Source organism: Alligator sinensis, unplaced genomic scaffold (genome assembly GCF_000455745.1).
Source record: "Alligator sinensis unplaced genomic scaffold, ASM45574v1 scaffold31_1, whole genome shotgun sequence".
Lineage (NCBI taxonomy): Eukaryota > Metazoa > Chordata > Crocodylia > Alligatoridae > Alligator > Alligator sinensis.
The window spans coordinates 1,952,800-1,965,500 of NW_005841884.1; the positions used below are offsets into that span (position 1 = coordinate 1,952,800).

A 12,701-nucleotide genomic window follows, 5' to 3' on the forward strand; every position below is an offset into this window, starting at 1 on the left:
GAGCGGCCCGACCCCCACAGCGCCCCGGCCAGCCGGGACCCTGTACCCCTGCCGCCCTGCTCTGGGCCCTGCTGGCACTGGCCCTGGGACACAGGTGTGGGCTCTGTGCTCCCACACCTGCTTGCTCCCAGTGCCCCCCAGCCCTGCGGTACAGGCGGGGGGCAGCACACAGCCCTGACCCCCTGTTTGCTGGCAGAGAAGGAGCTGGTGCTGAGCACGGAGGAAAGGCGGCCCCTCGCCTGCCCTGTGGCCGGCGCTCTCTGCTAGGGGCCACTTTTTCCCTGCACTCAGCACCAGCTTGTAAGCCGCCCCGCTGCCAGCCTGGGCCCCATGCCAACTCTGGGCTTGCCCATTGGGGCTGTGCCGTGGCAGCAGCAGCTGTGGCCCCTCCACGTACCACGTCAGGCAGCGTTGGCTGCTGTTGCCCACCTGGAGTTCACACGCTGGGCAGCAGCAGCAAACTGCCTGGCATGGCAAGTGGGTGGGCTGCAGCTGATGTTGCGGGCTGCGAGTGGCTGCAGCAGGGAGCTCTGGATATGGGGCGGGGGAGGGGCCACTTTTCCCCGTGCTCTGCAGCAGCTCATCTCCTGCCCACTTACCTGAGCTTCCTGCACCGGGGCAGCCACATTGTCCCAGGCCAGAAGCCCATCCTGGGGCTTCCGGCCGCGGGGGTAGGGCCGGGGCCAGGCAGGCCCTGCTGTTGAAGAAGCCATCCAGGGCTTCCCCTTGCTCCTACTGCCCTTGGTTCCTATCATCTTTGACAGGCACCAAGGACAGATAAATTTTAATTTTCTAAATTTTTTTAGGGGCCCCGCAGGCCAGATAAAATGGCCTTGTGGGCTGGATGTGGCCCACAGACCGTATTTTGCCCACCCCTGATTTAGCTAATTCTAACATTTGGCTTTCCCTGCTCCCTGGCTGTTGCTGGACTTTGCTGCTGGCAATCTCCTCTTTACTTACCTGACAGGAGAAATACCCTGACCGAGGTAATGCAATTAAAATGGCACTGTGTAGTGGAGGGTTGTACCTTTGTCTGCTTGTGGACGAGACTCCCTACGAGAGCCTCATAGTTAGCTTCCCAATCCAGCTTCTAGTGGGAGGATCTCAGCTACACCCAGACTTTATGGAAATGGGAGACTTCTCCCTAGCTTGCTCCTGCAGCCATACAGTCGAAGGCAAGTGAAACTCGGAGGCCTCTGAGCCCCAAGTCTCTGGGCTTGGGCCTGCACATAGGATGCCTGCCAAAGGATTTGGAAGTATCTGAAGTCCCAGGCTGGTGTGGAGGGTACTTGCTGTTAGCAGGGCCACATATGGTTCTTGGATGATTCACACAGATTTGGAATTGATTTGGCTGATTTGATTTGGGAGATGAAAAATTTTCCTTCAGTTAAAAAATCTCTTCTTTAGTAACAGTAGCCTTTGGCTTCCTATTATAATCCCCCAGTTGAGAGCAGGACTATTGGTAGCTTCACTGTTCAGCTGTGTTGGTTTTAGACTGATGGTGGAACCCACAGCTCCTCATACTCTATACTGTGTAGTTCCTGTGTAAAAGGGTAGACACTGGGAATAACACTTGGACCTCCATAAGCTGAGGGACTTTTCCCTCAAGCCTCTTCTGCTGAATGTATATATGATTGGCAGAAATACCATGTCTGTAACTAACTGTTCTGATGTTCTGACTAGTTTCCCATCTCCGAGGAGGTTTCTAAAATGGACAGTGAAGAAAGAAAAATAAAAATGGAAAAATTTCTTATGGAAATACTACAGAGAGTGAGTAATCTGCTCCATCATGAAACAGCAAAGTAACATCCTGACTCTGCATTAGGAATTTTAGATTGCTAGTGAACAGTGTGTCAGCAGGCTAGAAATATGGTTGTACCTGGTACCCTTTATTTAAGCATTCCCTCCTTATGGCCCCTACTCTAATTCCCATTATAAATCTTCACTCAAGCATATATAAAATTAGAGGCCATGTTCTCTGGAGCTGGACAGATCTCTTCTCGTAGAGTGTTACTTGACCTCTTTTCCAACATAGTTTACTGCATGGATATTCTGTTAAATTGGCTCTAGCCTTTGCCTGAGAGCTTGGTTCTCCTCTCTCTCCCATACAACCCACACCCCCAAAGTAGCAAATAAAGTATAATTAGGGGAGGTATGTTACCAACTTAAGCCTCACATATGGGGCTGCATGAGTGGGGAAGGGCCAGTGGGCTATATGGCTGCAGTGAGGTGAACACTATGAAACCTTCACTATGAGGGTGGTTTAGGAGTAGAACAAAGGAGGGACCATAGATTCACTGTTATGCAGATCCCAGTACTTGATCTAATCAACAAAAGGGTGTTACAGCTGCTCTTCCACCCCATAGTTGAAGTAGCAGTCACAAGAGTTGGGGTGGTCTTTATGACAGCCTTACATCCCAGTCTAGGTCTGAATACAAACTCCTCAGCATTGAAGCAACACCTTATTTGGGGATTCTTTGTTTTTCTTTTTCAGGCAGTAAAGAAAGACCTTCTCATTTTTGTCATTGACGAAGCCCAGTTCATTGACTCTGCCTCCTGGGAATATTTGGAAAACTTGCTCTCCAAGGTCCCAATCTTTATGATCATGGCATTATCACCTTTCCACTACAGAGCACGGCAGCCTTGCCCCTCTGCAGTAAACATCATAAAGAGCCCCCAAACCACTTATGTTCAGCTGAGGGAGCTGAAGCCTTCTGTGATCCTGCAGAAAGCTTGCCAGGACCTTGGAGTAGTTAGTATCCCTAGGGAATTAGAAACGTAAGTAACAAAATACTTGCTCTGTGATCTCAGTAGTAAGCCACATTGCCTTAGCAAAACAAATGGGTGCAGGGCCGTAGACGAGGAACCCCAGTGCTCTTGATAAAGTGTCTGTGTCTGTAGGACCCAGGAGAGCTGGGTCAGGACAGTCAAACAGCATAGCACCCCAGAGTACATCTTTGGTACTAACTATACTTGTGTATGCTGCTTCCGCCAGGGAAAAGCCAAGACAGTGAGAAATTGTCTTGTCACTGCCTTGTATGGTTCTGGCTTCAAAGTACATGACAACATGTTTGCTAGGTGGAAGTCCGTGTTGCTCTGGGAAATGCTAGAACAGTTTGCTGAGGAGGAGCACAGAATGGGGCAGCTTCAAAGGGCAGATGAGGAAGAGGAATCTTAGATTTTCAACTACTGTTCTGCAATACTTATGAAAATAAACAGAAAGGCACAGTTATTTGTGACTTACAGGGATGATATTGAGTTGTAAGGAGAAGTGTACTCCTTGCTCCCAAAGCTCCTTAATCCTAACAGCCATTTGTCCCTCGTGGGAAGGAATTGGTGATAAGACAGCTGGGAGAAGTCCGACGTACCTAGGGTCTTTCTCATGCTACATGATCTTGACTTTCAACAACATACAAGTGAACACAAACTCAAGTACCTTTTGAATTTGAGAATCTTGTTTTGTGGATGTAGTGGCAGAGGGAGCTTTAGAAATAGATCTGAAAGAAGACAAGGTAGGGACTAGATTGGGGCAGACAAAGTCTGGCCCATGGTCCCGATTGGGTCTGCAGCAGACTCCATTTCCCAGAAGCCTTGTCGGCATTGCTGTGGTTGGTTTCCATGCAGACCCCAGGAGTGGTGGGGCTGTGACAGTGTGGGGCCAGGGTTTCCATGGAGACCGGCCCTAGCAGTGCTGGCAGAGCATGTGGCTGAGCTGGGGAGCTGCTTTGCAGCGGGGGTCTTGCAGCAGTGACAGTGTGGTCTGGAGCTAGGGCAGAGCTGTGATCTGCTGCCCACATACCTTGGGCAGGGGCAGCATGCAGGCAATGAATCATAGCTGTGCCCTGGCAGGGCATGCAGGCAGCAGATCCCAGCTCTGCTCCGGCTCTGGACCATGCTGTCATTTCTGCAAGATCCTAGCCCTGGCCCCATCCCCGCAGCAGCTCCTTGTCCAGCCACATGTTCTGCCAGGGCTGCTGGGGCCAGTCTCCCTGGACATTCTGGCCCCATGCTGTCATGGCCATGCTGTTCCTGGGGTTTCCAAGGAAACTGACTGCAGCGACTTGGGCAGGGGCTACTGGGAAATGGAGTCTGGGTGCCAGCTGGATCTGCCATTTTGCCCATCCCTGGACTAGATGCAATTTATTGGGAAATGTTTTCCTGCCAATAGGGCAGTACAATGGGAGAAGGAAGACAGGCATCTGAAGGAAAATCTTAGAGGAGAGTAATGAAGGCTTAGAACTTTGTGGGGCCAAATGTAGTATTCACTGAGTGATGAGGTAGTAGAGCTGATCTAAGCTTTCAGGACATTTATACACATACATTTGTCTGTTCCAATGTGCTGGATCTCCAGCATGTTGGAGCAGACTCGATTAATCAAGTCTGTTCTGCACACAATCTGACATGTCTAGCGTTGGTTGCATGCATTTCTACAAATGACGAAATGCGTGTTAGCACTGAGAAAATGGCAGCTGTGTGCTTTTGAACTAAAACACTTTTGACATGTTTTATTTAAAAAATGTGCTGCTGCCATTTTCTTAGTGCTGATGTGCATTTCGCCTTTTATACAAATGCACGCGCCACAGCGCTGGGCACTTTTAAAAGCGCCCAGCACTGTGGCGCAAGCATGTGTACAAATGCCATCAGTGCTTTCATTTGTGGTAAGCTGAAGTGCAAAAATTTTTAATGATACATAGGTTTATACACTTAAAAAAATAGGACCCAAATCATAAGGTGATATAGGCTGGCCTGTTTCCATTGACTTTACACCAGCAAAAGATATGGCTCATTGTATTTAAACTCATTATCTCATTAATATGAAGTTGTTTTCCTAAGAGGCTAATTCCCTGCCCTAATTCTGCTGCTTATTTAGTCTAGGAAACATTCTGTATCTTCAGGACTGCTTAGATTTCCTAGGAACATGAGGGGAGTGGACTGCCTGGGTCACCAAGTTCAATACCCTGCAATAGTAGACAACCTTGCAATGGAGGTTTAATCCAAAAGGTGCACACTTGGAGCAACATTTTCAAAGTGGCTTCTATCACCTGAAATGTGTTTCATTCCTTTATTGTACTGGATCAGTAAAGGACCGTTTCACCGCTCTTTAGGTTCTTGATACAAAGGAGCCATGGAATCCCATATTATTGTGAAGAGCTGCTACGGAACCTCTATTTACACAATGCCCTCATGTTCCACGTGCTGGATGAAGAGGAAGAAATAGAGGATGAGTGGGAGAGACTTTTTAGTAAGCTCCTCTTCATTTACTTTTTCACATGCTGTGAACCATTTTATACTGTACTCAAGAGAATAACTCATCCTCCATAGTATTTCTTACCTCTTCTTTGGACATTTGTTAACCACTGATCGGTGGGGTTCAGGGAAAGCAGGAAACCAAATGAGGGTGCTTGGGAAAAGGAGGAGACCTATTGAGGGATAATGTAAAAAGGAAGGAGAACTGAGTTGGCTAGAAAGGAGAGAGAGAGAGAGATGGAGGTGGGGGCGGGGGGCAAGGGGAAGGGCATCAGTGTGTGATGGGCTAGCTGGCTGTGACCTAGCCCAGGGGTTTTGAAGGGGTAAAAGATGATTGGAGGACTTGGGATTCCCTTTCCTCACCAATCAGGCCCCAGAGATTCACCCCTCATGTCCCCTGATTGGCCCCTTGGGTCACCTGGAGGGGGATAAAAGGGGCAGCATGGCTGACTTGGGGGAGACCAGTGAGGGACCACGAGGAAGGAGCTTCAAAGAGCTGGCAAGAGCTGAGCCAGCGGGGCGGAAGCAGTTGCCCTAGAAGAGCCTGAAGCAGCAGGACCAGCAGGCAGCAGTTGGACCCTCAGCAGCACGGTGTGTGGCCGGCAGGAGAGGCTCCCCACTGGGCTCCAGGATCCCCTACGAGAGGCTGTGGCCAGCAGAAGAGGCTTCCTGCTTCAGCAAGGATCTGAGCAGCGATGTGAGAGGTTCCCAGCTTGGCTTCCAGCTTCTCTAATCAGAGACCAGGCAGCTCGACGTGAGGCCGGGGCTCCAGAAAGGTCAAGACCCCTAGCAGCTTAGAGCCATACTAGCACTGGTGGCTGGGTGGCAGGGTTCCTCCCTACCACATGGGAGATCTAAGTTTAAGTCCCAACTTTGGTGACTTGGGGTGAGCAAGTTAACAAGGAGAAATTCCTCTTGCAGTGGAAAGGGGCCATTGTGATTTCCCCCTTTCTCCTCCTCCAGGTACCTAGGCCCTATATTTCTTTAACGTTCTGTATTTTGTGCCTTTTTATATTTCCCCAACCAGTATTGTTTGCTCTGCTGTTTGTGTTTTATATTTTGTTAACCCTGTCTTTTATTAATGATTGTAAGTGTGGTTAAGTCCCCAGTGGTGGTCTGGCTCTGCTCTATAGGGGGAGGAGAGTCCCTACACCTCCCACAGTGCTTGTGCGCCTGCTTTGATCCCTTCAATTGGAGAGGGGTTACCTTTTGGAGTACTGCCCGGGTTACAAGTGTAAGCAGGGGAAATGGATACTGAAAAATCCATGATGTGCAACAGCTTTCTGGCAGCAGTAGAATGCTATCAGGTGTCCTGTCTTCTGTCCCTGGTTATGGCGGGGTATGGACACAAGTAAGAAGTGAAATGTTTCAAATGCCTTTGAAACACTTCAAAGGGCCAGTTATACAAATGTACATGCCCTTTGAAATGTTCCAAAACTGGCTGAAGTGCTCCAAAATAGAACCTCTTGGAATGAGCTATTATTTTTGAACAGTTAACTTCTTGTTATGTGTGCACAGGGACAGGGCATGTATAAATCCTCCAGAATCCCACAGTGCTCTGTTTTCCTCTCACCTCCCTCCACATGACTTGGCTCTTATTCTCTGCTGTACTGGAAACGACCTTGTGCAGCCTCTCTTGTCTTTAGTTTTTTCCCATTAGATGATGGGGGGATATGCCTCCTTCTAGGGTAAGGGTTTCAGGCCTTGATCAGGATTAATACTAAACAATGGGGAGAAACCTCATTTTTTCTCATTTCCCAGCCTAGTTTTTTTTTTTCTGTCAGCCAAGGAATAGTTTGAGAAATACTAACAGGAAGAGGAACTCATTTCTGTTACTTCTGTGCAGTTGATTTGGAAAATAAATTACCAGATGCTTACATGAGCCTGGAAACAGTGTAATATAGCCAGAAACTGAACTTGGAGATCCTGTGGTTAGGAAAGAAAGTGACTACCCATGGAATAAATCCTACTGCATAGATGAACAAGACAATCTGTTTATTTTTTGCTATGACTTCAACAAATGTAGGTGGATTTTCATTGATTCACTGAAAAACAGTTGTTTGACTTCAGGTGAATTTCCCTGTTCAAATTTCCTTTTCTACTTCAAATTCTTGAGCTGCTAAAGCTGTTCTAAAGAGATGGGAGCATGTATTTTGTTTGGTTTACAATGGGAAAAATCCATTGACAAAACACCTGTACCATTTTAAACCAAATGGTTCAAAAGTACCCAGTGTAAAGCAAAAGCCAAACCTGGAAAATGACAACCTCAAAGCTTAAATCCTAACAAAACTAGGATTGTGTTATAAACCACTGAAAAGGAGGGTTATAATGCTATGTGGTAACAACCTTAATAATAGGCGCCAGCTCTGTGTTATGCCTTTTTTAATGCATTGTTACAGCTTCTCATAATAATAAAACCTGGGACTCAATGACATGCAAAAACAACTGTTGACATACAAGTTGCTTACATACATTACGGACAAGATTGTACATAAATTGCATACTGTAGGCTCAGTTAAGTATATCGTTGATGGTTATTGAATTATGCAATTTGATTGCATGCTTATGCCAAGGGTTGTTTTCCTAGACGTCTCTGACAGTTGCTAAAAAAAGCCAATGTGTTAATGAGCTTTAATTTAGCTAGTGGGGAACACATAAGTGTGTTAGATGAGCAATTTATGGGCTAGTACCAATTAGTTGTCCAAATGAAGAGGCAAATGTCCTAGGAGTTGGATTTTCCTAGGATGTTCAGCCTTGTTTAACTGAAGAACTGGCTTTGTCTGGTTCTGTGGGGTCTTCAGGAGAGAGATTCCTTGAGCGTTCCACCCTTACTCCCTAGACTATTTAAGTTAGACTCCAAAAGCTCACATTGGGAATAGAGGTGTAAAATCAGCAGGATTGCTTTCCACCTTGGAGAGAAGGTAGAGGAAGGAAACTTGGTAAGAAAATTATTACTTTGTATTCTTATATTTTTTTCTTTTTGGTTTATACTGTTTTGTTATATACTAACTTTGTTAGTTTTGGATTATCTGAATATTTTTGTTTGTCACTGAATGGCAAAAGGTTGCATTTGGCAGATAGGGCTCAATTGGTTAACTGGCTGTTAATCAATTGATTTCCTACTATCAGTAACATCCAGGTTTAAAACATTAAAGGAAACATTTCTCTATACATCACATCATTAATCTGTGGGTTTGACATATTGCTGAGAAAAAAAGTCTTTCAAAGAGCTAGATATTTATAATAGCATCTGCAGTTACACTAGCTATAAAAATATAGAGCAATATTCATTCACTTTTTGTGTGGGTGGGCTGGAAACAGAAGCAGATCCAGGGGGGTTCACTTTCATCCTCTTCCCCTTAGATTCCTGCTCACCCAAAGTTTAAAACCAATTTCCTGGCAGTGGTAGCAACATTTCTAGTTAGGAAGTACTGATAAAGTCATTTAACTTCATGGCTCACTGTAATCTACCTGATCCCTTCTAAATTCTTCATTCCACAGGTGTTAATGACCCTCTCTACTTTTTAATGGCCTTGATATTCCACTAGTCAAGCTACACTTTGTTCTGAAATTCTGCTGTCTGTTACCTGCACCTAGTAATAAAACTTGTATTTCACAGCTGTGCAAATCATTTTTAAATGATTCCAATTGTTTTTTGCTTCAATCTTAAATTGAGTAGTGCAGCCATAGGCCCCTAGTATATTAATAAAGCTTCTAGTATATTTTTAATTGGAGAAAAAGTATGTGTTGTTTTATATGTGATGATGCACCTCTTCATCTGCACCTCCCCTTTTCAAAATTCTAGATCCTCCCATGGCTGTAATGACCCTGCCACTGCCATTGCCACTGCTTCCCTTTGCCACTCAGCAAATAAACACCACTGAAGCCCGTTGTCACTGAATGTTGCCAAAGCCACCTAGGTTCACATGCCAGATCCAATGGCTCTGCAGTCTGGATCTGACCCATGGGCCATAGCCTGCCAACCCCTGACATAAAGGACAGAACCTCTTCGGGTTCTCTTTCTGTCCTCCTTCAGGACATGAACCCAGTGTTCACTGCTTGGAATTCAAGATGAGACTCCCTCCACAGGCCTATTGTCCATTTTCCATAAAGGAGTGTTCGCTCTTTCCTTGGAAGCATTTTGTGAGGATAGAATATGAAATGAGATGGACTACATGCTTGATCTAGTCTGTGACTTTTGGAAACTACCCGTGAGCAAGGACCAAACATGGAAAGCTTGGGCCAAACAATCAAATGACTTGGAAAACAGTGGAAACAAGGGGTTGCACTAAGAAACATCTTGCATTCTTACTTATAGCATTTATTCCAGGCAACAGGTATAATAAAATGGCTGTACACTCCTTGCAGATCTTGCCCAGTCTTGCTTTTTCTGTTTTTCTCTCCATGCAGCCAATCCAGTCAAAGGCATGACCTTCAAAACATCATCATCCATCAGTTTAGAGAGCGCAGAGAAAGAGTTATACATTTGTACCATCTGTCAGAATGTGAAGTTGCAGAATATAACACTTCCCCCTTCATTAAAAGGTGAGGGTCTGAGCCTGGCTTCTTTGATTTGGGGGCTGTATAATGCTCCTCCCTGCCCCCTCAAGGATAGCAGCTTAGAAAGCATGGAAACCTGAAAGCTGCAGACAGTGCAGGTATGAAACACTGCAGAGAAGGGTGATTTTGAGTTTTAAAGACAGACTGACCTTTCCTGTCAGGGAATAAATTTGGATCTTGAGATCCAGCCCTGCAAAATCCTGTGTATTCTGGATATCACTCCATGGCTCCAATCCAATAATCCATATAAACTGTGCAGGGAATTAATTTTCCAGTTTGATGTAGAGCAAAATTCTGCTTTGGGTTGACCAGATAGTTAAATGTTTTGCCTTTCTTGTTGAAATGCACACGTACGTGCACACGCACACACTTTGAGGTTAAATAAACCTTTATTGTTTTACTTCTAATTAAAAAAAAAAAAGAAACTGCAACTAATTTGGCCTCAAATATTGAATCAAGATATTTATACATCTTGAAACACAATTTTTCAAGTCTTATGAATTTTTCCAACATTTTTTTTTGTCCAGACCATCCACCAAATTCAATACTTGAATTCAAAACTATTTTTGATTGGCTTAATTTGTTTCAAGTGTTTAGTCAAGACATTTTTTTCTCACACTGATCTCACTGATTGAGGGTACTTTGGAGCCACAGAATTGTGCCACTACTCTGGGAAGCTGCTTTTTAGACTCATGAAGAACAAAGAATTACATGCATTAATATAACATGGTCTGCTTAATAAACCTGCAGTCAAATCAATTGACTGACCATTTATAGTGGGTTCTGGATCATGGGCAGGAAAAAAGTAAAAAGGATGGTTTCCTTATAACCAATGAAGGCAGCTTCCACAATTGACAATTGAAGAGTGGGCTTTCACAGCTCTGTTTAGTTGTCAAGAATAAAGAGGACAAGGATCCAGTCAGGATTTCCATGCCCTCACCACCATAATCATTGTCTCACAGGAGCAAGCAAAATGGAAATGGGTGACTTTCTTTTGCAGGAATTGCACTGGCTGAGATAGACAACATGAGTCCTTCGGAGCAGATGGTTGTGAAGTGTGCAGCAGTCATTGGGCAAAATTTCACTACGGAGCTGCTGTTCCACATCCTCCCAGAATGGACTAAGAATAAGATGATCCAGACCCTGGCAGCCTTGGTTGAGGCCAACATCTTCAAGTGTTTCCATCAAGGAAGGGAATTCCAGATTGCAGTGGAACATGATTTATCCTCATTAGATATTTATGATCCTGTAAGGAAAATGAATTTAACAGGGAAAGAAACAGGTAAGTGGAGCTAGTAAGGGAGCAAAGATGCTGAGCGGCTATCAAAAGAGTTCTGAAATCTCACTTGTTTCTGGGTTGTGTCCTTAGGGGACTGTTCCTAGTGCTGTGTGAATCCTTCCTGCTAACATGCAGGCTAGTGCCTAGGATGGGTAGATTGTAAAGATCATCAAATATTTTTGCCTGTAGGTTTTGTACTTGCTGTTTACAAATGCACCATCAGTGGACCCTATTCTATGATCACAGCTGACGCAACCAAATCTCAGATCACACTGCACAATAAAGTCACAAGGGACATTCATTTCAGTATAACTATTGACTCTTTTCCCTTTTAAAATATAAAATATAAAACAAAATCCCAAGAATATTTTAAACAAACCTTATTTTATTGCAGCATTACAAATGATATTGTCAATACACTAACCTCAGAAAACTCAACTCCTATACAACTGAGGCAGAAAGCGTGACCTTAGGCAAGTCTCTTTGGGTGCCTAGAGACACTAAGGAGCTGCACTCTAACTCATGGCATTTTATACAAAGCACCATGAGTTGAGTCCCTGTCTCCACCCCCAACCCAACAGATGTTTGCCTGATGAGTTGTGGGGGATTGAGCCTGCCTGCACCAGCCCTGGTCAGCAGGTAGAGCTGTGTGAAACAGCATTGTTCCGATTCGACTTCCGTTTCAACAATTTGACAGAACAGTGTTTTATTTCGAGTTTTGTTTCATTTCGAAAGCACTTTTCAGTTTTCTCAAAACTGTTTTGCTGTTTTGATGCTGTTTCAATGTTTTGCCCATAGGTTATTGTGGGGAAATGTAAAACACAGCAGGCAGGCAGATCAGGGGCTTGCCTGCACCCCTGGGAGGGCTGCTGGGGCTGTGCCGGAGTCCTCCCAGGGGTGTGAGCCCCTGATCTGCCTGCCAGATGAGAGAAGCTGGATGCTGTCACCTGGGACCAGCACCAGGAAGATCGTTGCTGCTGCTGCTGGTCCCCTGTACCAGAGCCGACTCCAGGTGGGGTTCTAGGGCAGATCATCTGGTGCAGGCACCCTCCCCTGCCCCGGGATCGGGGCAGTGGGTCCCCACACCAGCTGATATGCCCCGGACCCGCTGGTCCCAGGCAGCAGGACCTGGCTCCTGTCAGCCAGCAGGCAAGTCGGGGGCCTGGTGGCACCCCTGGGAGGGCTGTGCCTGAGTCCTCCTGGGGGTGCATGACCCCGATCTGCTGCCTGGGGACAAGAGCATGTGCTGCTGCCTGGGGCCAGCAGCAGCACCGATCTTCCTGGTGCTGGGTGTGGGCTGCAGCCAGCGCTGGTCTGTCATCTGGCAGGCGGATTGGGGGCCCACACCCCCAGGAGGACTCCGACACAGCTCCTGCAACCCTCCTGGGGGCGCGGGGAATCCCAAATCTGCCTGTCGGATGAGAAGAGGCGGGTGCTGCTGGCTAGGACCGGCGCTGAAGCCAGTAAGCCTGGCTTTGAAACTCAAAATGTTTTGAGTTCCCTTGTTTCCTTTTGAAGCTGTTTAGAAGGCTTTTGTTTCATTTCGATTTCAGTGTTTCAAGCTCGAAACGCATCAAAACAGCTTTGAAGCAAAATGCTGGGCAACATTTCGCGT

General features: G+C 46.0%; 1 protein-coding gene across 1 annotated transcript in view; it reads left to right on the forward strand.

Moving 5' to 3' along the window:
* Positions 1-12,701, forward strand: part of ADCY10 (adenylate cyclase 10) — a 67,065-nt gene that overhangs the window by 16,265 nt on the left and 38,099 nt on the right. Inside the window, exons 11-15 of the mRNA XM_025196728.1 lie at positions 1,684-1,770; positions 2,495-2,778; positions 5,106-5,242; positions 9,658-9,792; positions 10,808-11,089. Coding sequence (XP_025052513.1) covers positions 1,684-1,770; positions 2,495-2,778; positions 5,106-5,242; positions 9,658-9,792; positions 10,808-11,089 — 925 coding nt within the window. The remainder of the gene's footprint in view (positions 1-1,683; positions 1,771-2,494; positions 2,779-5,105; positions 5,243-9,657; positions 9,793-10,807; positions 11,090-12,701) is intronic.